General features: G+C 39.2%; 1 protein-coding gene across 3 annotated transcripts in view; it reads right to left on the bottom strand.

Moving 5' to 3' along the window:
* The window catches only part of LOC137399322 (uncharacterized), a 52,199-nt gene that overhangs the window by 22,105 nt on the left and 10,266 nt on the right, over positions 1 to 19,828 (bottom strand). The window contains exons 2-5 of one of the 3 annotated variants that reach the window (XM_068085390.1): positions 19,652 to 19,699; positions 9,111 to 9,363; positions 7,600 to 7,714; positions 35 to 196 (exon numbers count right to left, since the gene is read on the bottom strand). In XM_068085390.1, the coding sequence (XP_067941491.1) occupies positions 35 to 196; positions 7,600 to 7,714; positions 9,111 to 9,344 (511 nt within the window). In that variant the 5' untranslated portion in view covers positions 9,345 to 9,363; positions 19,652 to 19,699. The remainder of the gene's footprint in view (positions 1 to 34; positions 197 to 7,599; positions 7,715 to 9,110; positions 9,364 to 19,651; positions 19,700 to 19,828) is intronic. The other 2 variants (XM_068085389.1, XM_068085391.1) reach the window with 2 other exon arrangements.

The following is a 19,828-nucleotide window of genomic DNA, read 5'->3' as shown; positions in this document are numbered from 1 at the left end:
ACAATAGGGCGAAATAGTTACAAAACAAACTTACGAAGGCCACAGGAAATAAAGACATGCACAAGACAGTTTCCTGTAAAAGTGCTCCTTTGTTTAAAGATGCCCTTCCTGTGGTCCTTGATGATGCCGGACTGACGAATAGCCTCTATGTACTTTGCCTCCTCATCCGTCTCACACACGAAATCCACTCCCGAGTCTTTCATAAAAAATAAAAGACTGCATTGCACAGTTTGTGAATGAAGAACTACACAGAATACAACAGTAGTTTTTGAGATTTCACCTAATACTTTTGTCCAACAGAAATGCAAGAAAATAACCATGAAAATAGCTTTTTCTTAAAAATAGCTCTTTACCAATTTTTGTCGTCAAAATAATACTTTATAATTACTTTTACAAATAAATTATAATTCAATGATTAGCTTTAGATTCAGAGTGTGAGATAGGACACTGTATCAAAACTTTTAGTTGAATAGTGGATAGTGCGGTAACTACTCAAGACTTTTGTAAGTAACTACTCAAGACTTTTGTAAGGTAACTACTCGAGAATTGTGTGAGGTAACTACTCAAGACTTGTGTAAGGTAACTATTCAAGACTTGTGTAAGGTAACTACTCAAGACTTGTGTAAGGTAACTATTCAAGACTTGTGTAAGGTAACTATTCAAGACTTGTGTAAGGTAACTCTTCAAGACTTGTGTAAGGTAACTACTCAAGACTTGTGTAAGGTAACTACTCGAGAATTGTGTGAGGTAACTACTCAAGACTTGTGTAAGGTAACTATTCAAGACTTGTGTAAGGTAACTCTTCAAGACTTGTGTAAGGTAACTCTTCAAGACTTGTGTAAGGTAACTACTCAAGACTTGTGTAAGCTAACTCTTCAAGAGTTGTGTAAGGTAACTACTCAAGACTTGTGTAAGGTAACTACTCGAGAATTGTGTGAGGTAACTACTCAAGACTTGTGTAAGGTAACTATTCAAGACTTGTGTAAGGTAACTATTCAAGACTTGTGTAAGGTAACTCTTCAAGACTTGTGTAAGGTAACTACTCAAGACTTGTGTAAGCTAACTCTTCAAGAGTTGTGTAAGGTAACTACTCAAGACTTGTGTAAGGTAACTACTCGAGAATTGTGTGAGGTAACTACTCAAGACTTGTGTAAGGTAACTATTCAAGACTTGTGTAAGGTAACTCTTCAAGACTTGTGTAAGGTAACTCTTCAAGACTTGTGTAAGGTAACTACTCAAGACTTGTGTAAGCTAACTCTTCAAGAGTTGTGTAAGGTAACTACTCAAACTTGTGTAAGGTAACTACTCAAGACTTGTGTGAGGTAACTACTCAAGACTTGTGTAAGGTAACTACTCAAGACTTGTGTAAGCTAACTCTTCAAGAATTGTGTGAGGTAACTACTCAAGACTTGTGTAAGGTAACTACTCAAGACTTGTGTAAGGTAACTACTCAAGACTTGTGTAAGGTAACTACTCAAGACTTGTGTAAGGTAACTACTCAAGACTTGTGTAAGGTAACTCTTCAAGACTTGTGTAAGGTAACTACTCAAGACTTGTGTAAGCTAACTCTTCAAGACGTGTGTGAGGTAACTACTCAAGACTTGTGTAAGGTAACTACTCAAGACTTTTGTAAGTAACTACTCAAGACTTGTGTAAGCTAACTACTCAAGACTTGTGTGAGGTAACTCTTCAAGACTTGTGTAAGGTAACTCTTCAAGACTTGTGTAAGGTAACTACTCAAGACTTGTGTAAGCTAACTCTTCAAGACTTGTGTAAGGTAACTCTTCAAGACTTGTGTAAGGTAACTCTTCAAGACTTGTGTAAGGTAACTACTCAAGACTTGTGTAAGCTAACTCTTCAAGACTTGTGTAAGGTAACTCTTCAAGACTTGTGTAAGGTAACTACTCGATAATTGTGTGAGGTAACTACTCAAGACTTGTGTAAGGTAACTATTCAAGACTTGTGTAAGGTAACTCTTCAAGACTTGTGTAAGGTAACTCTTCAAGACTTGTGTAAGGTAACTACTCAAGACTTTTGTAAGTAACTACTCAAGACTTGTGTAAGCTAACTACTCAAGACTTGTGTGAGGTAACTCTTCAAGACTTGTGTAAGGTAACTCTTCAAGACTTGTGTAAGGTAACTACTCAAGACTTGTGTAAGCTAACTCTTCAAGACTTGTGTAAGGTAACTCTTCAAGACTTGTGTAAGGTAACTCTTCAAGACTTGTGTAAGGTAACTACTCAAGACTTGTGTAAGCTAACTCTTCAAGACTTGTGTAAGGTAACTCTTCAAGACTTGTGTAAGGTAACTACTCGAGAATTGTGTGAGGTAACTACTCAAGACTTGTGTAAGGTAACTATTCAAGACTTGTGTAAGGTAACTCTTCAAGACTTGTGTAAGGTAACTCTTCAAGACTTGTGTAAGGTAACTACTCAAGACTTGTGTAAGCTAACTCTTCAAGAGTTGTGTAAGGTAACTACTCAAGACTTGTGTAAGGTAACTACTCAAGACTTGTGTAAGGTAACTACTCAAGACTTGTGTAAGGTAACTACTCAAGACTTGTGTAAGCTAACTACTCAAGACTTGTGTAAGGTAACTACTCAAGACTTGTGTAAGGTAACTACTCAAGACTTGTGTAAGGTAACTACTCAAGACTTGTGTAAGGTAACTACTCAAGACTTGTGTAAGGTAACTATTCAAGACTTGTGTAAGGTAACTACTCAAGACTTGTGTAAGGTAACTACTCAAGAGTTGTGTAAGGTAACTACTCAAGACTTGTGTAAGGTAACTATTCAAGACTTGTGTAAGGTAACTACTCAAGACTTGTGTAAGGTAACTACTCAAGAGTTGTGTAAGGTAACTACTCAAGACTTGTGTAAGGTAACTACTCAAGACTTGTGTAAGGTAACTACTCAAGACTTGTGTAAGGTAACTACTCAAGACTTGTGTAAGGTAACTATTCAAGACTTGTGTAAGGTAACTACTCAAGACTTGTGTAAGGTAACTACTCAAGAGTTGTGTAAGGTAACTACTCAAGACTTGTGTAAGGTAACTACTCAAGACTTGTGTGAGGTAACTCTTCAAGACTTGTGTAAGGTAACTCTTCAAGAATTGTGTGAGGTAACTACTCAAGACTTGTGTAAGGTAACTACTCAAGACTTGTGTAAGCTAACTACTCAAGACTTGTGTAAGCTAACTCTTCAAGAATTGTGTGAGGTAACTACTCAAGACTTGTGTAAGGTAACTACTCAAGACTTTTGTAAGTAACTACTCAAGACTTGTGTAAGCTAACTACTCAAGACTTGTGTGAGGTAACTCTTCAAGACTTGTGTAAGGTAACTCTTCAAGACTTGTGTAAGGTAACTACTCAAGACTTGTGTAAGCTAACTCTTCAAGACTTGTGTAAGGTAACTCTTCAAGACTTGTGTAAGGTAACTCTTCAAGACTTGTGTAAGGTAACTACTCAAGACTTGTGTAAGCTAACTCTTCAAGACTTGTGTAAGGTAACTCTTCAAGACTTGTGTAAGGTAACTACTCGAGAATTGTGTGAGGTAACTACTCAAGACTTGTGTAAGGTAACTATTCAAGACTTGTGTGAGGTAACTACTCAAGACTTGTGTAAGGTAACTACTCAAGACTTGTGTAAGGTAACTACTCAAGATTTGTGTAAGCTAACTACTCAAGACTTGTGTAAGGTAACTACTCAAGACTTGTGTAAGCTAACTCTTCAAGAATTGTGTGAGGTAACTACTCAAGACTTGTGTAAGGTAACTACTCAAGACTTGTGTAAGGTAACTCTTCAAGACTTGTGTAAGGTAACTCTTCAAGACTTGTGTAAGGTAACTCTTCAAGACTTGTGTAAGGTAACTACTCAAGACTTGTGTAAGCTAACTCTTCAAGAGTTGTGTAAGGTAACTACTCAAGACTTGTGTAAGGTAACTACTCAAGACTTGTGTAAGGTAACTACTCAAGACTTGTGTAAGGTAACTACTCAAGACTTGTGTAAGGTAACTACTCAAGACTTGTGTAAGCTAACTACTCAAGACTTGTGTAAGGTAACTACTCAAGACTTGTGTAAGCTAACTACTCAAGACTTGTGTAAGGTAACTCTTCAAGACTTGTGTGAGGTAACTCTTCAAGAATTGTGTGAGGTAACTACTCAAGACTTGTGTAAGGTAACTACTCAAGACTTGTGTAAGGTAACTACTCAAGACTTGTGTAAGCTAACTCTTCAAGACTTGTGTAAGGTAACTCTTCAAGACTTGTGTAAGGTAACTCTTCAAGACTTGTGTAAGGTAACTACTCAAGACTTGTGTAAGGTAACTCTTCAAGACTTGTGTAAGGTAACTACTCAAGACTTGTGTAAGCTAACTCTTCAAGAGTTGTGTAAGGTAACTACTCAAGACTTGTGTAAGGTAACTACTCAAGACTTGTGTAAGGTAACTACTCAAGACTTGTGTAAGCTAACTACTCAAGACTTGTGTGAGCTAACTACTCAAGACTTGTGTAAGGTAACTACTCAAGACTTGTGTAAGGTAACTACTCAAGACTTGTGTAAGCTAACTCTTCAAGACTTGTGTAAGGTAACTCTTCAAGACTTGTGTAAGGTAACTCTTCAAGACTTGTGTAAGGTAACTACTCAAGACTTGTGTAAGGTAACTCTTCAAGACTTGTGTAAGGTAACTACTCAAGACTTGTGTAAGCTAACTCTTCAAGAGTTGTGTAAGGTAACTACTCAAGACTTGTGTAAGGTAACTACTCAAGACTTGTGTAAGGTAACTACTCAAGACTTGTGTAAGCTAACTACTCAAGACTTGTGTGAGCTAACTACTCAAGACTTGTGTAAGGTAACTACTCAAGACTTGTGTAAGGTAACTACTCAAGACTTGTGTAAGCTAACTCTTCAAGAATTGTGTGAGGTAACTACTCAAGACTTGTGTAAGGTAACTACTCAAGACTTGTGTAAGGTAACTACTCAAGACTTGTGTAAGGTAACTACTCAAGACTTGTGTAAGCTAACTCTTCAAGAATTGTGTGAGGTAACTACTCAAGACTTGTGTAAGGTAACTACTCAAGAATTGTGTGAGGTAACTACTCAAGACTTGTGTAAGGTAACTACTCAAGACTTGTGTAAGCTAACTCTTCAAGAATTGTGTGAGGTAACTACTCAAGACTTGTGTAAGGTAACTACTCAAGACTTGTGTAAGGTAACTACTCAAGAGTTGTGTAAGGTAACTACTCAAGACTTGTGTAAGGTAACTACTCAAGACTTGTGTGAGGTAACTCTTCAAGACTTGTGTAAGGTAACTCTTCAAGAATTGTGTGAGGTAACTACTCAAGACTTGTGTAAGGTAACTACTCAAGACTTGTGTAAGGTAACTACTCAAGACTTGTGTAAGCTAACTACTCAAGACTTGTGTAAGCTAACTCTTCAAGAATTGTGTGAGGTAACTACTCAAGACTTGTGTAAGGTAACTACTCAAGACTTTTGTAAGTAACTACTCAAGACTTGTGTAAGCTAACTACTCAAGACTTGTGTGAGGTAACTCTTCAAGACTTGTGTAAGGTAACTCTTCAAGACTTGTGTAAGGTAACTACTCAAGACTTGTGTAAGCTAACTCTTCAAGACTTGTGTAAGGTAACTCTTCAAGACTTGTGTAAGGTAACTCTTCAAGACTTGTGTAAGGTAACTACTCAAGACTTGTGTAAGCTAACTCTTCAAGACTTGTGTAAGGTAACTCTTCAAGACTTATGTAAGGTAACTACTCGAGAATTGTGTGAGGTAACTACTCAAGACTTGTGTAAGGTAACTATTCAAGACTTGTGTAAGGTAACTCTTCAAGACTTGTGTAAGGTAACTCTTCAAGACTTGTGTAAGGTAACTACTCAAGACTTGTGTAAGCTAACTCTTCAAGAGTTGTGTAAGGTAACTACTCAAGACTTGTGTAAGGTAACTACTCAAGACTTGTGTAAGGTAACTACTCAAGACTTGTGTAAGGTAACTACTCAAGACTTGTGTAAGCTAACTACTCAAGACTTGTGTAAGGTAACTACTCAAGACTTGTGTAAGCTAACTCTTCAAGAATTGTGTGAGGTAACTACTCAAGACTTGTGTAAGGTAACTACTCAAGACTTGTGTAAGGTAACTACTCAAGAGTTGTGTAAGGTAACTACTCAAGACTTGTGTAAGGTAACTACTCAAGACTTGTGTGAGGTAACTCTTCAAGACTTGTGTAAGGTAACTCTTCAAGACTTGTGTAACGTAACTACTCAAGACTTGTGTAAGGTAACTCTTCAAGAATTGTGTGAGGTAACTACTCAAGACTTGTGTAAGGTAACTACTCAAGACTTGTGTAAGGTAACTACTCAAGACTTGTGTAAGCTAACTACTCAAGACTTGTGTAAGCTAACTCTTCAAGAATTGTATGAGGTAACTATTCAAGACTTGTGTAAGGTAACTCTTCAAGAATTGTGTAAGGTAACTACTCAAGACTTGTGTAAGCTAACTACTCAAGACTTGTGTAAGCTAACTCTTCAAGAATTGTATGAGGTAACTATTCAAGACTTGTGTAAGGTAACTCCTTACGGTCATGCAATGCATTCCTTCAGAGAATGAAGTATAATAAATCTGAGGCCAGACACGAGCCTGAGATTTATTATACCGGATGGAAGACTAACTGTTCAACTAAACAATGGAGAGAATAAGAGGAATTTGCACTCCAATTGAGAATGCTAAATATCCAGTTTGATCATCCAATACATGGAGGCTCAATTCAACGGTAACCAATCATAAGGTTGACAAACTAAAAGTGGTGCAATTTGTTCAGACAAAATTACTTTCAGCTAAAAAACAGCGATCGAAAATTTTTTACAACTGAAAGAAATCTTGGTCCAAAAAGTTTGTTCTGGTTAATATTAGTTAATTTCTTAATAATTGAAGTATTTATCATTTCAGTCTGGTTGAGTAATATTAGATTTATTGCTTCTAATGTTGTCATTTTTAGGTTATTAAAACCAAATACTCACAAAAACAAAATTTGAGGAAAAGCACATGTTTAGCATTTGGCAGGGAACCGAACTTGTGTGTAGGCCTACTGAACATTCTTTTACTAACTGGTGCAAGACCAGTTAAAAGAGTTAAAGTTAAGCAGAGCACATACTCTGAGAGAATAACAATACCAGTATAATAAAAATATTTTCACGATAAACCTAATAAATCAATATGTAATAGAATATACACATGCAAGAGGTCATAAACTACACAGTAAGATAATATAGGACAAGGTCAGTAGGACACATGGTAGAATGAAGTCAGCCCATTAATAACAATGTCAACATAATATTAATGATGAGAAAGGAAGCTAAAGCTTTTTGTTCGGTGGTAGACAGTATGTAGCAACAGCATTTCTTTGGTAACAAAGAGAGGAGAGGCAACGCTAGCAACAGCATTTCTTTGGTAGCGAAAGGAGGCGAGGCAATGCTAGCAACAGCATTTCTTTGGTAGCGAAAGGAGGCGAGGCAATGCTAGTAACAGAATTTCTTTGGTGGACTCATAAGAATTGATGAGGTTTTAAAAGCGGAGAAAATGGAGAACTCTACCTGAGGGAGAACTGCTGAGTCGTAGACTATCTTCAGGAACAACTGGAAATCCATCAGGAGGGGGGTGGTTAGTCACTTCCTCTATTAGCTGTGCCCATTTTGACGGATCTTCCATCTATAATATATGCGAGGTTATTGGATGAAATAGATTATTGAGACAACTTAGAAAAACGAAAGAAATTATACTTCTTGGAACAAGGCGAAACTCTTTTGGATTGGTTGCCAGCATTCAAACATTTATTAGATACTACAGTAAATATTGGCTTACATGAAAATAAATTTATTTCAGAGTAGGTAATCTTGCCTATAGTAGCATTGCTCTTTAGGAAATTTTCTTACCTCAAAATGATTTAACTGTGCATGTTATGTTATATTACTATACAATTATTGCATGCTAGCATACCTCTACGACATTATAATGATGTAACTGTGCATGTTATGTTATATTACTATACAATTATTGCATGCTAGCATACCTCTACGACATTGTATTTTTATATATCTTCATCAATTTTTAATGCCCTCAAAGATGTGATTGCGCCAAATCTTAGTCACTGAGTCACCTTCGATGGAACTGGAAGCATTGTTAAAATTCTGTTGTTCATCAATAAAACGAATCGACGCAGCGTGTGCAATCTAGTAATTCAGTATAAATACCGTAACAACGAAAATTTTCGATATCACAGACAACTCGTTTTACTAGCGATAACATTTATTATGACCTATATAAAAATTTTGTGCTGATGTTTGGCTAAAGAGATAGTATATTTATCACTCGCTGACTCTTTCATATACGCTTACTAGGTATATACGTCATGAATAAAGCACCCGCTTGAATCTGAGCGCTTCAAAAAATGGTATCTTTCAAATGCTTATCTCTGGACAAGGCTAGACTACAAAAACAAAAATGATATCAAATTGTAGCTGATGTTTTAGCCTTAAATTGGTCTTAATTTAATTTGAATGACTTCAATGGTGCAATCACATTTTTAACATACGAGTTTAGTAGTAAAAAGGATATAGGAGTACCGCATGACAAAGATGCCTCTAAAAAGTTTGCAAATCCATGAAACAAAAACATTGTTATATGTAAAGTTGGTTTGCCATATCTGAAGCTGAAATCAAACCACACAAGCTCACTGTCACATTCAGTGTTACTTGTTTGCATACGTGTTTGGCAAACCTTTTTTGCCAGAAGCTTGCCAAACATGTATTAAGGATGTAATACTGAACTTGTGGCCAATGTGATGCCTTTACTGAATACTAATACAGCTGCAAAACCAAATACTCATGCAAATTTATTTCTTCCAGAGTGATATTATAGTAGAAAACGTCGTCATCCTGAAAATATAGCAAGTTATCAACCTCAGCAACCATAACAATTGCAGGGTTTACTAATCAGTCATAATCAAGTTACATCTACAGCTGAACAGAAATGAACCCAAGTACAGCTTGTCCACATTTGCATTTACAAACTAAGCATCATGCGGCCACTGAGTCTTTATACTCACTGCATTTTTTAGTTCAATATTGCCGCCGACATAGATCTTGTTAAAATATATCTGGGGGACAGTGTTCACACCGGAGACAGCAATCACCTGATCACGGACAGATGCTTGAAACTGATCTACACTAACATCAGTAAATGGAATCTCCTTCTCGTGTAGCGCAAACTTAGCTGCCTTGCAGTGAGGGCATCCCACAATAGAATAGAGTACAACCCGGCCCGCAAACCTAACTGTCATGATTGGCTTCTGTAGACCTCTAAAATCAAATCCGTCACACAATACATGATATAGCAGGCCCTACGTTGTTGTAGCACGACACTTTTAGAAAGCACTACACAGATATCCTAACACTATCATGGAACCCAGCCAAACATCGACAAGCGAAATTAGACTGTTTGGATATTTTCTTCAAATGATGAAACTTGAAAAAAAATTGATGAAAAACTGATGAAATAATATTCTGATAAGACTACATCAAATTTTATTTGATTTGTTTTAGTGCCCAAAAATAGCAATAATACTTCCGGAAATTGCATTAAAACTACATTATATAATGTAACTTATCTTGACTTCAACCGATTTAGTGGTTAACTAACCACTAAATCGGTTGAAGTCAAGTCGGAGAAGAGGAGAGCTGAAAGAATAAACAAAAAGAGTTTACAGGCTCAAGCTGTTTCCAGTCTCCCAATAAACTGACACAGAAATTCCTTTTTGTTGACCAATTTTTACTAATTGTATCTAAACAAAAGGTCCAGCAAAGACTTGTAGCACTCAGAACTAACACTGGATATCGTTTAATTTACATTAAATGAAAATAAACTGGAGCCATTACAGTCAGCCTTATAATACAAGATGTATCCATTTCCAGCAATCAATTATTTGATGAAATACCAAACTTCACAGTTGAATAGTCAACAACTTGTTTTTTCGGTTCCATAAACTCAGTCTACCTGTTCAACACTCCCATATGAATTCACAAATAATAGCAGCTTATACTGGAAACAAATCAGGGACCAATCTTGTTCCAAAATACATGGTGGGCTGGTTTAATGTAATACACAGTCAACTAAATGAATGGAGTACCAACCACAAGAAAGCAAGAATATACCTTATAACTGGGCAAAATAGCTTACTAACACTTTTGCAAAAGTTGTAACAGCAAGTGTTAAAAGTTCTATTGGACTGTGCTCAGGCGAAACAATCTTTTAACACCACAAGTGTTAAGCAGATTCTTTTATATAGACTTACTAAATTTCATGCCATTTGGAGAATCAGGTTTTCCGTAAATGGCTAAAGAACACATGCAACTGGCCACGACTCGAAAAACAACTACGGTTTTGTAAGGAAAGGATAGAGAAAGTTGTTTGGCTGATACAGCTTGATGGCATTACATGGGCTACAGTTGGGCTACTGATAAAAATCAGGGTAGGTTTTCAATGCTAGTGGCTATTTAAGTATGCAATAAGACCTTTTATGCAAATAAGTCTTGCCAGAACTCCTTGGCAATATAACATGTAACGAAAATGAAAGTATCTCTGCAGTTATCAGGTGACATAAACTTGTGGCAGGATGTTCAAACAATGGATTGGCTTACAAAAAGCGCCATGCATAAACTAATGAGGGTGATACAGGAAATTGGCAAAAGTATAGCAGGTATTTAACGTCAAAGAGGTCAAAGTATTAAAAACACACTATGCAAATCTAGAGGATATGGCGAGAAACCATTTGAAATTTCAGCGGAGAAGAACACATATGGAGGGTGAAAGCAGCACTAACTCAGAAAAAGAGTTGGCTCTTTTCGTACGATGTTTGCCAATCAAAGCTCACTTAGCCTTGCACTACATCAATCAGTTCATCTACAATTTTGTTGAAAATGTAGAAACTGAAATTGGTCATGTCCTGTGTTGTCTCCCACAGCTTCAAAAAGTGTCAGAGCAAAAGTACAGATTGCAGTTAAGTTGCAAGGGACAAATAGACTAACTGGTATGGCTACGGTATACTTTAGATGTTTACATATCTCATTACGTGCCGATGTTTTTTTAGCACTATCGCTTGCAGCTACTAGTAATTTATTACCTTATTGTTACCTTGTTATATAGCTACACATTATCGTATACCTGTTGTATATTACTATTACTGTTTTGCCCTTGTTATTTGTTTGTTCTTTTCATTGCATAGCAGTTGAGTTGAGTCTGATTTTTGTCTTGACGCCGCACTGTTGCTTTGTCTTTAGTTAAAGCCATTTTGCATTCTCTTTTTGTCTTGGTACATTTTTTTCTTTTTTTGAAATGCCTGTTTGGTTCTTTTTGATTTGGTTTTTCTTTTTTGGGACACGATAATATTGTCATTTCGATTTTCAAACTCCATGACAAACACTTTTTTCTAATAAATTTAATCTAACATGGATGTAAACTGTGGTGCTTACAATAAAAAAGTCAAGTGTGATGACGCATGTAAAATACTCTGTGATTTGTGCAAGTCTTGGTTTCACTCCAACTGTAGTAATGTTAGCAGCAGTTTATACAACAGAAATTTCAGATGAAACTACATTGAATATTGATAATGTAGGAGTTCTACAGTTGCTCACCAACTGTTACATGTTGTAGCTGTATGTTCACGTGCGTAGTCACAGACTTCATGGTACTGGTTTTACCGGTGCTACGCACGTGCTATTGTTTTGCTTTTGGCCACACCAAATACAAATATAAGAGTCACGCAGGCGCGGCTTTTTGGTTTCCTGCTTGGTGACAAAACATGGCCCCCAAAATACTGTCCGAAGGGTAATGTTCGAAATCCTGTTGGTCAGCCTTTAGATAGTAAACAGCCATTAACCCAAACACGTTTTACTAACCTAGACGCTAAAAAAGCCTTGTGAATCTGACAACCGGTATTACGCTAAAAACATTTACTTTGGTGGTATATGTAACTCTTGCTTCCATTTTGACATACTCTTTAGAAATAGCAAAATATTTTTCGACCTCACAGGTCTTGCGACACGCGATTGGCCTATACTATTGGTCACCTTTAACACTTATATGATCAAAAGCATGCGACTGATGTCATAATATTGCATTTTTCCAACGCAATTGAGACTGTCAACTATCACAAACTTTTTTTTAAACTTTCAAATATTAGAATTTACAGTGTCTTGCTTTCTTGGACATCATACTGTCTGAGTAATAGGCACCGTCGCACCAATATGTAGAAATTGGTTCAGGTGTTCTACGGGGCTCAGCTCTTGGGCCCCTTACTTTTCTTATAAACATAAATGACTTTCCAGATTTTCTTTAATCACCCTGTCGTTTGTTTTCAGATGACGCCATTCTATATAATGTTAGTGTCAAGAGAGCTAATCTAAAACAAGATCTATCTGCATTGAAAGCCTGGGGTAATATGTTGCAAATAAAATCCAATGTTGACAAGTGCACCTTTCTACAGTTTGGAAGCATATCATTGACCATCCTGGATACCGTTTTTGTGGAAAGGAACTTACTAGTGCATCTTTCCATCTTTATCTAGGTACAGATGCTCCCCAACTTACGAACGAGTTACATTCCGAACGATCGTTCGTAAGGTGAATTCGTTCGTAAGTTGCTTTAGTGCTATATTTTGTATTATAAATATGTTTAAGGCCTATATAAGTATATTAAAGGTTTATATAAGTATGTTTAAGGCTTGTATAAGTAACCTGTAATGGTTTGTATTGAAAAAATATTTAATAAAATGGAGAGAATACTGTGGTGAACGCCGTGCCATGACACTGCATTTCTTATTTATTGTATGTGCTGTCCTTTTTATTATATCATTGTTTTAATCATTATGCTATCACTTATGGTTTATATCTTATTTTTTTATGTGTTGTTTTTTATTATATCGTTGTTTCAATCGTTATGCTATTGTTATATCTGATATTCCGCCATAACAGTATCACTTATCGTCACTTATATTGTTGTCATACCAACACGCTAGCGGTCCTATTTATTCACTTTGTTAGCCGGTGTTCTTACCGTTTGCCGTTAGCCGGAACGGTTGATACTATTGTATATAAAGGAGCGCTCTCACTTAGTTGAGCAGAGCAGATAGCCGTACGCTCCTCGGCTAGTGAAATTTCCTTGGCTAATAAAAAACTGAATGAAACTACACGCACTCTCTTCTCTTTATTTATTAGTCTAGATCATGCCAAGTAAAGGCCGGCAAATTCCTTTACAATACGTACAGTGAAAATAAAAAGTTTTTTGCGCACTGGAGATACGTTCACGCACTTATGCACTGCAACGAACTGGGCAGAGGAAGGTGGATGCTGGGTGGTGCTTCTGAGTAATGCCTCTTTCCGCCGCTAATACATCGGTAATACCGTCACTAATAACATCGGACATACGCGCAGACATGTTCATATGTACCATTTCTCGTAATTCGAATGTTCGTAAGTAGGAGAGCGTCTGTATTCTATTACAGTCTTATCTAAAATGGAATGAACACTTAGACAAAATGATAATAAAAGCTACAGAAAAGCTAGCGATGATTAGAAGGGGTTTAAAATCAGTTGACACAGCTACTAAAAAAATGTATTTTTTCTTTGGTAAGACCTTGCATGAGTATGTTTTTCAGATCTCGGATCCTTATGAAAAAAATCACATTAAACAGCTTGAAACATGATTTATTTTCACTATCGAAAGATAGATAAGCCTTACAAAACAAAGAAATTACTGGTATTGAGTCTCTGAAATAAAAGAGAAAGCAACGAAGGCGTAGAGTGTTTGTGTTGAGTGTTTCTTGTTGTGTTTGTGTTTAAGTGTAATAGCATAGGTTATAATATTCATACAAGAGTAAACACAAATACACCGTATATATAAGAACCAATCTGTTTTATCAGTATCCGTGGTCTCGTGCACTAAGGGGGTAACGATCTTGAAAAGTATTCAACTTATGCAGATAAAGTTGGAGACAACGAAAAAACAACACATCTAAACTAGGTTCTTATTTGGAACCACTTTCCTCAATTACTAAGATATTGTATTCCCACACTCTTTTAGGCACTCGTTAAGCACGGTCATAGTGGAAAAAACCCAATAATAATTACTTTAGTATTCACCACCAACACTGACACACCTTTTGCTTTGCAGCTGCAAAGATGGAAAGTTCTACCTATAAAAGCCTATGCTTAATAACTACTTGCATGACGCCTGCCTATCTCCCGATCTTATATTTATAAAAAAAATATTGCGTTCCGTCAACAGTCTGCTAGCATCCACATTGGTTAACTGAAATTATGCAAGGCAGCTTTGAATATGGTTTTGTGTGAAGGGCATTACCAGCCCTTTACTTTTCACAAAACCGATTAGGCAAACAAACACATTGAGTGTTTATCCAAGAGAATATATGTATTCAATAGTGAATATATAACAGCACATGGATGTCAAAACATGAATATACATGTAGAGAGTGTATGCATACAACTGCTTAGCAATAATCCGTCAGTACCTCAAGTAAATTTTTTTCTATATAGGCTCTGCCTTTTTATTAATCACCCCACAGTCGTTCTTGGTCTTCTAAGCTTACCAAGCCGACTCACTGACGGCTGAGATTACTGCTATGACAGGGGTCTCGGTTTGGCTATCCCAAAACTCATAGGGTTGGCCCGAACCGGCTTTGGCCAAGGTGCTCTGTCGTAACGCTCTCCCCGCACTCAGCACTAGTAGGTGAGAGTAGCTGTGGCCAGAGCCGGTGCCGTTTGGCTTCAAACTAGTCGTTCATTTCGGTTTAAGCAAGTGCTCAGTTTTCTTCCTGTAAATGCCAGGCATATATCAGTTGGCACATCTTCAAGGTCATTCTCTACCAGTGGCGGCGATCATCCATCAACTAGCGGGCTCAACTCTGCTGACATGCATACAAGGGTTCATCATAGGTAGAGATTTCGAAGAAGCAATCTAACCTCTCAGCCTGGGTCTCCATTCGTGCCAGGGATTGGGTGGCCATTTCCCTTCGTGGTTTCGATGAGGACGACTCCTGACGGGTAGGCACGTGCTGCTTCAACAGTGGCACGCTACCGGCTCTAGGTCCACGAGATCTAGACAAGCTCAACGGGTCACGGCTGCCCGGGCCCTCCGCGTCAGCCTTGGCTTTGGCACCTCATTCGTAGTTAGCTTTTTCTCAGCTCCTTTGCACCCGTGACAACTGACTGGGCTGCTAGCTCTTGAGGGGTAGTCAGCTACAGTCAGCATTGGATTACAGGGGTGCCTCACCAGATCGGCCAGCCATCTTCTGGAGTGTACAAACTGCTCTCAGCAGACAGTGGCCGAGGATAGATGTCCCTTCAGCTCATCGGAGGCCGTCTGCTCTGCCATGCCATGCATCCATTTTTCCCTTTTGCCTGTTAGTTGATGTAGAGGCTGTGCTTTGGTGGCGAAGTTGGAAACAAACTGTCGGTAGTACCCTACTATTCCCAGGAAGCCTTGTAATACCCAGAATCATCTGGGGTCGGCCATTGGCGGGCTACCTGGGTTTTCTCCAGGTTGGTAGCCACTTCTTCCGAGCTCAACATATGGCCTAGATACCGGGCATGTGACCGGAGGAGCTCATACTTAGAAGGCTTCAACTTCAAGCCAGCACCTTTCAGCCGTCAGAGCACCTCCAATCGTTGCAAGTGGATGTCGACGTCAGGGGTGATGACTATGTCATCCAGGTAAAGCAATAGCGTCTTCTAATGCTAAAGAGCAGTACTTGCGCCATCAACCTCTAGAAGGGGACTGGCGATGAGGTGAGACCAAAGGGCAAGATATTCCACTTGCAGAGGCCAGAATGAGTCGTGAATGCCGACTTCTTTGGTGCATCAGCGTCCAAGGGTACTTGCCAGTAGCTACTGACTAGGTCCAGTGTGCTAAAGTATTTGTTGCCAAACAACGCATCGAGACTGTCATCGATCCATGGAAGGGAGTCGTAGCCTGCTCGGTGAAAGCCTTTAGTCGTCAGTAATCAACACAGAAATACCACATGCCGTCCTTCTTCCGAACGAGTACCACCAAAGACCTGTAAGTGCCACCAGCCTGCTCAATGTGTCCCTTGTTTAGCAGCTCCTTGACTTGACGTCCGGCCTCTGCTTCCTTCTCCGGACATAGTCGATGCAGTGACTGACGAATAGGACAAGTTCCTTCTTTCAGTGAAATAGAATGTTACACTTCGGAAGTTCAGCCCAGATTTCCATCACGGGTGCTGAACGCCATTTAGTAACATGCCAGTAACCAAGCCAGCCGCTCAACCTGTCCCGGCTCTATGCAGTAGTGTCTAGCTGCTGCGTAGAGGTCTTCCAGGTGGGCTGGCACTTCTCCATTTGGCGTATTCGCACCCAGAGTGCAGGCCTCGAGCTTGAGAGGTGTGGTTCGTCATATACCTGATGGTCCTCTATGCCCCTTTATGTGCTTACCATATTGCCGGCTCAGTGTTGAAGGGTACATGAGGTTGAGGCACCGCTCTATTATATTTCCCTTCAGCCTAGGCCGGTTCGAGTTGGTAGCCAGTGGCCGCCCACCCAGACAGCTCTCAATTACTCCCAACGGGTAGTAATTATCGGTAGTCAACCGACATGGAACAGCCAACTCAACCCTGGCTGGCACCACCATGTCGGGCACCAATTGGACCTTACTGAGAGGCAGCCGGCCATGCCTATCCTGCAGGTCAGAGGACTGCTGTTCATGGAAATTATGGGCTGCTGAAACTCCATGCACACTGGTGGGCACCAAGAACGGCATCCCCAGGATGGCATCTTCGCTGATGTGGCTTACCACAAACACTTTCTCAGTCGTTATGTCCCTGAGCTACCCTAGGACACTTATATTTCGCTGGTATTTAGTTTTGCGAGTGGCATGCAGAGTAAAATTTCGCTGCAACGTAATTTCGCAGCTCTGATGAGTGCAAAAATATAGCGATGTGAAAATAAATGCAGTGGAACAAACATAATTAGATTCATCAGGTCCAGTTCACTGTTACGAAATTGTTTTCAATTTGCGACTAGTTTGTATTTGTAAACCGCAGGTAGAAATGTGTTGACGAGATCGATAATGCAATTTGATCGCTTGCTGCCATTTGCTTCTTGGACTATCAATGGCGTCTAGGTCCCTCCCACCGTGACTGATGCGGTACCAATATGAGATCTCAAGTATTTATAGCACGCGGACGCCATGGCTCCGGGTTGTTATTGTTTTTGGTTGGTAATAAAATTCATCACTACAATAATTATTATTCAATTTTATGACTTTCCCTACCAGACTTTCATCCTCATCAGTTACAAATTCAGTGACTAAACTAATATCATTATCTTCCTCATTTGTCTTGGCTTTTCCAAAAAAATCTGTTATCGTAATTTGCTTTGCCATGCTGCTCAGTCGGTGTATTAGCAATAATGATTTTAGCAGAAATTTCCCAATGAGCCAACCACACACGAAAAATGCCTGCATTTCTAATCTGTATGATGATTTTATTGTGAATATCAATGACCAAAGCTATTTAATTTCGCGTTTTTGCTCATTCGTTATGATAGTTTAGTTTCGCTCATGAAATTTTCGCGAAAGGATGACTGAGCAGATGAAACATGAAAGTTAGATGAGGCGAATACATGTCCTAGGGTATATCAGCTATAACCTCGTGACTGTCACTTATTTTTAACTGGTCGTTGACCACCTGAGAGAGCTTATCAAACACCTGCTTGTTCAGGAAGTTGGTAGTGCATCCGATGTCGATTGGAAACTTAACGGGCCGCCCCTCCAACTCCTTGGGAAAGAAGCAACTGGTGGTGTGGGGCTGGCTCAGCGCTTTTATCCAAACTGGTTTGATAGTGCCACAGCTAGACCACACAGGTCTCTCCTGGTGTGCCTGTGAAGTCTGGCCGGCAGGTGTACATGCACCTTTAAGGCAGGCTTTCGACGGCATACAGGCCGGGCTTCTCCCATTCGGTCCCGAGGATAGCCACTGGAGCCCACACTCCGGAGGCAAGCTCCCAAAGTGCTTGATCCGGCCAGAAGTTGATAGGGGAAGCCGGCCCGGCCATAGAGATAGGATGCCGACGTTGTCCCGGCTGAAGTTCTTCCAGCTGATCCTTTGGGGCACCCCTGCCAGCGTAGCCTGGTGTGGCTCGGCTCTGAGGGGCAGGACTGGATCCTGGACCACTTCCAGAGGCCCGGGCTCCAGCCCTTCTAAAGACTGGTTTAGTTCTAAAGAGCCGCGGTCAAAATCTCCTCCGCTGCCACAAGTGTAAGGGACATCACCAGCCCTTTACTTTCTACAAGACCAACAAGGCAAACAAACACATCATGCGTTTATCCAAGAGAGTAGGCTACATATATTTAACAGTGAATATACATGTATAAACAGTACGTGGATGTTAAAACATGAACAAGCAGGTAGAGAGTGTATGCATACAACTGCTTAGCAATAATCAGTCAACTCCTCATACGTGTATTTCCTTTCTCGATAGGCTCCACCATTTTTATTAGTCTTCCCACGAGCGTTCTTGGTCGTCTAGGTTTACTGAGCAGGCTCACCGACGGCCGAGTCTCTTGTGATAGGAGAGCTCAGCCTGGCTGTGCCAGTGCTCATATAGTTGGCCTGCCGCCTCTGGCCACGGCGCTCTGGCCGTAATAGTTCACTCATTTCGACGACGAACGAAATAAAATTCAAGTTCGACCTGCCCTTGTTTAGATTAAACCTAATTTCACTGCATTATGTAAATGAGCCATATGAACGCACATAAAGATCAATAAAAACTAGTTTGAGTGTTATTCATTTTTTTCTATTGGCTATCTCTGATTTGATTATCTGAGGTAAGTGCATAACAAGAGAGTGCAAAGAGTGAGTGTAAAGTTTTCCTGACCAGCCTACTCAGGTCACCAGATGACTGAGTGGTTACTAGATAAACATCGCACTGGCGGCAGACAGGTCATCATCATAGCTTACAGAACTCTGTATTACCACAATATGCATCTTTTTGCTAGTGCAACCAATTAAAAGCATATTTTTACTCATACATAAAACTCCATTACATTTTCTGTGTGAACTAGAATCAGTCTTATTTTAGCCATCTACCAGAACAAACGTACATTTATAACAAACATTAGCATCTAACCTCCATTTCATCACTAGCAGCATGCATGGGACCATACAAGGTATTTTACATTTTTATTATAAATCAATTTTATATGCAGTTATTATTGCCATTATCATTATTGTCATTTGCCTGCATGTGCATGCGTTCTAAATTTGCAATTGTGCGAATCTGTGTTTTTCTATTTGATATTATATAGAGCGTTACAATTTTGCCTTGCTTATTATCAACATCGTTATTACAATTGCAGATTTCACGGTTTAAAGGAATACAAATATATACATGCTATAAACGTATCCTACAAATCAGTGACTTGTCATCTTCAAGCGTGTGCAAGTAGTAGTGAGGTGGAATAACTTATTGTCTACCACTTATGTGGTGGACTAGTCGCTATTAGAGAAGAAATTCTCTACAGTGAAATCTTGTATGCAAGCTCCTCGGAGATCCTTACAAGCCAGCAGTAGACAATCAGCAGTCAGAGGTAGGACCATCTCTGAACCTAAAATCAGTCAACTCGTGAGCTCTTCGCCAGTAAGAGACAGTCACATCATAATCAGTAAGCAGTCAACCCGTGAGCTCTTCGCCAGTAAGAGACAGTCACATCATAATCAGTAAGCAGTCAACCCGT

Source organism: Watersipora subatra, chromosome 7, assembly GCF_963576615.1.
Source record: "Watersipora subatra chromosome 7, tzWatSuba1.1, whole genome shotgun sequence".
Lineage (NCBI taxonomy): Eukaryota > Metazoa > Bryozoa > Gymnolaemata > Cheilostomatida > Watersiporidae > Watersipora > Watersipora subatra.
Note: the sequence above shows the minus strand (reverse complement) of the source record. Positions and strands in the feature narration are given on the sequence as shown.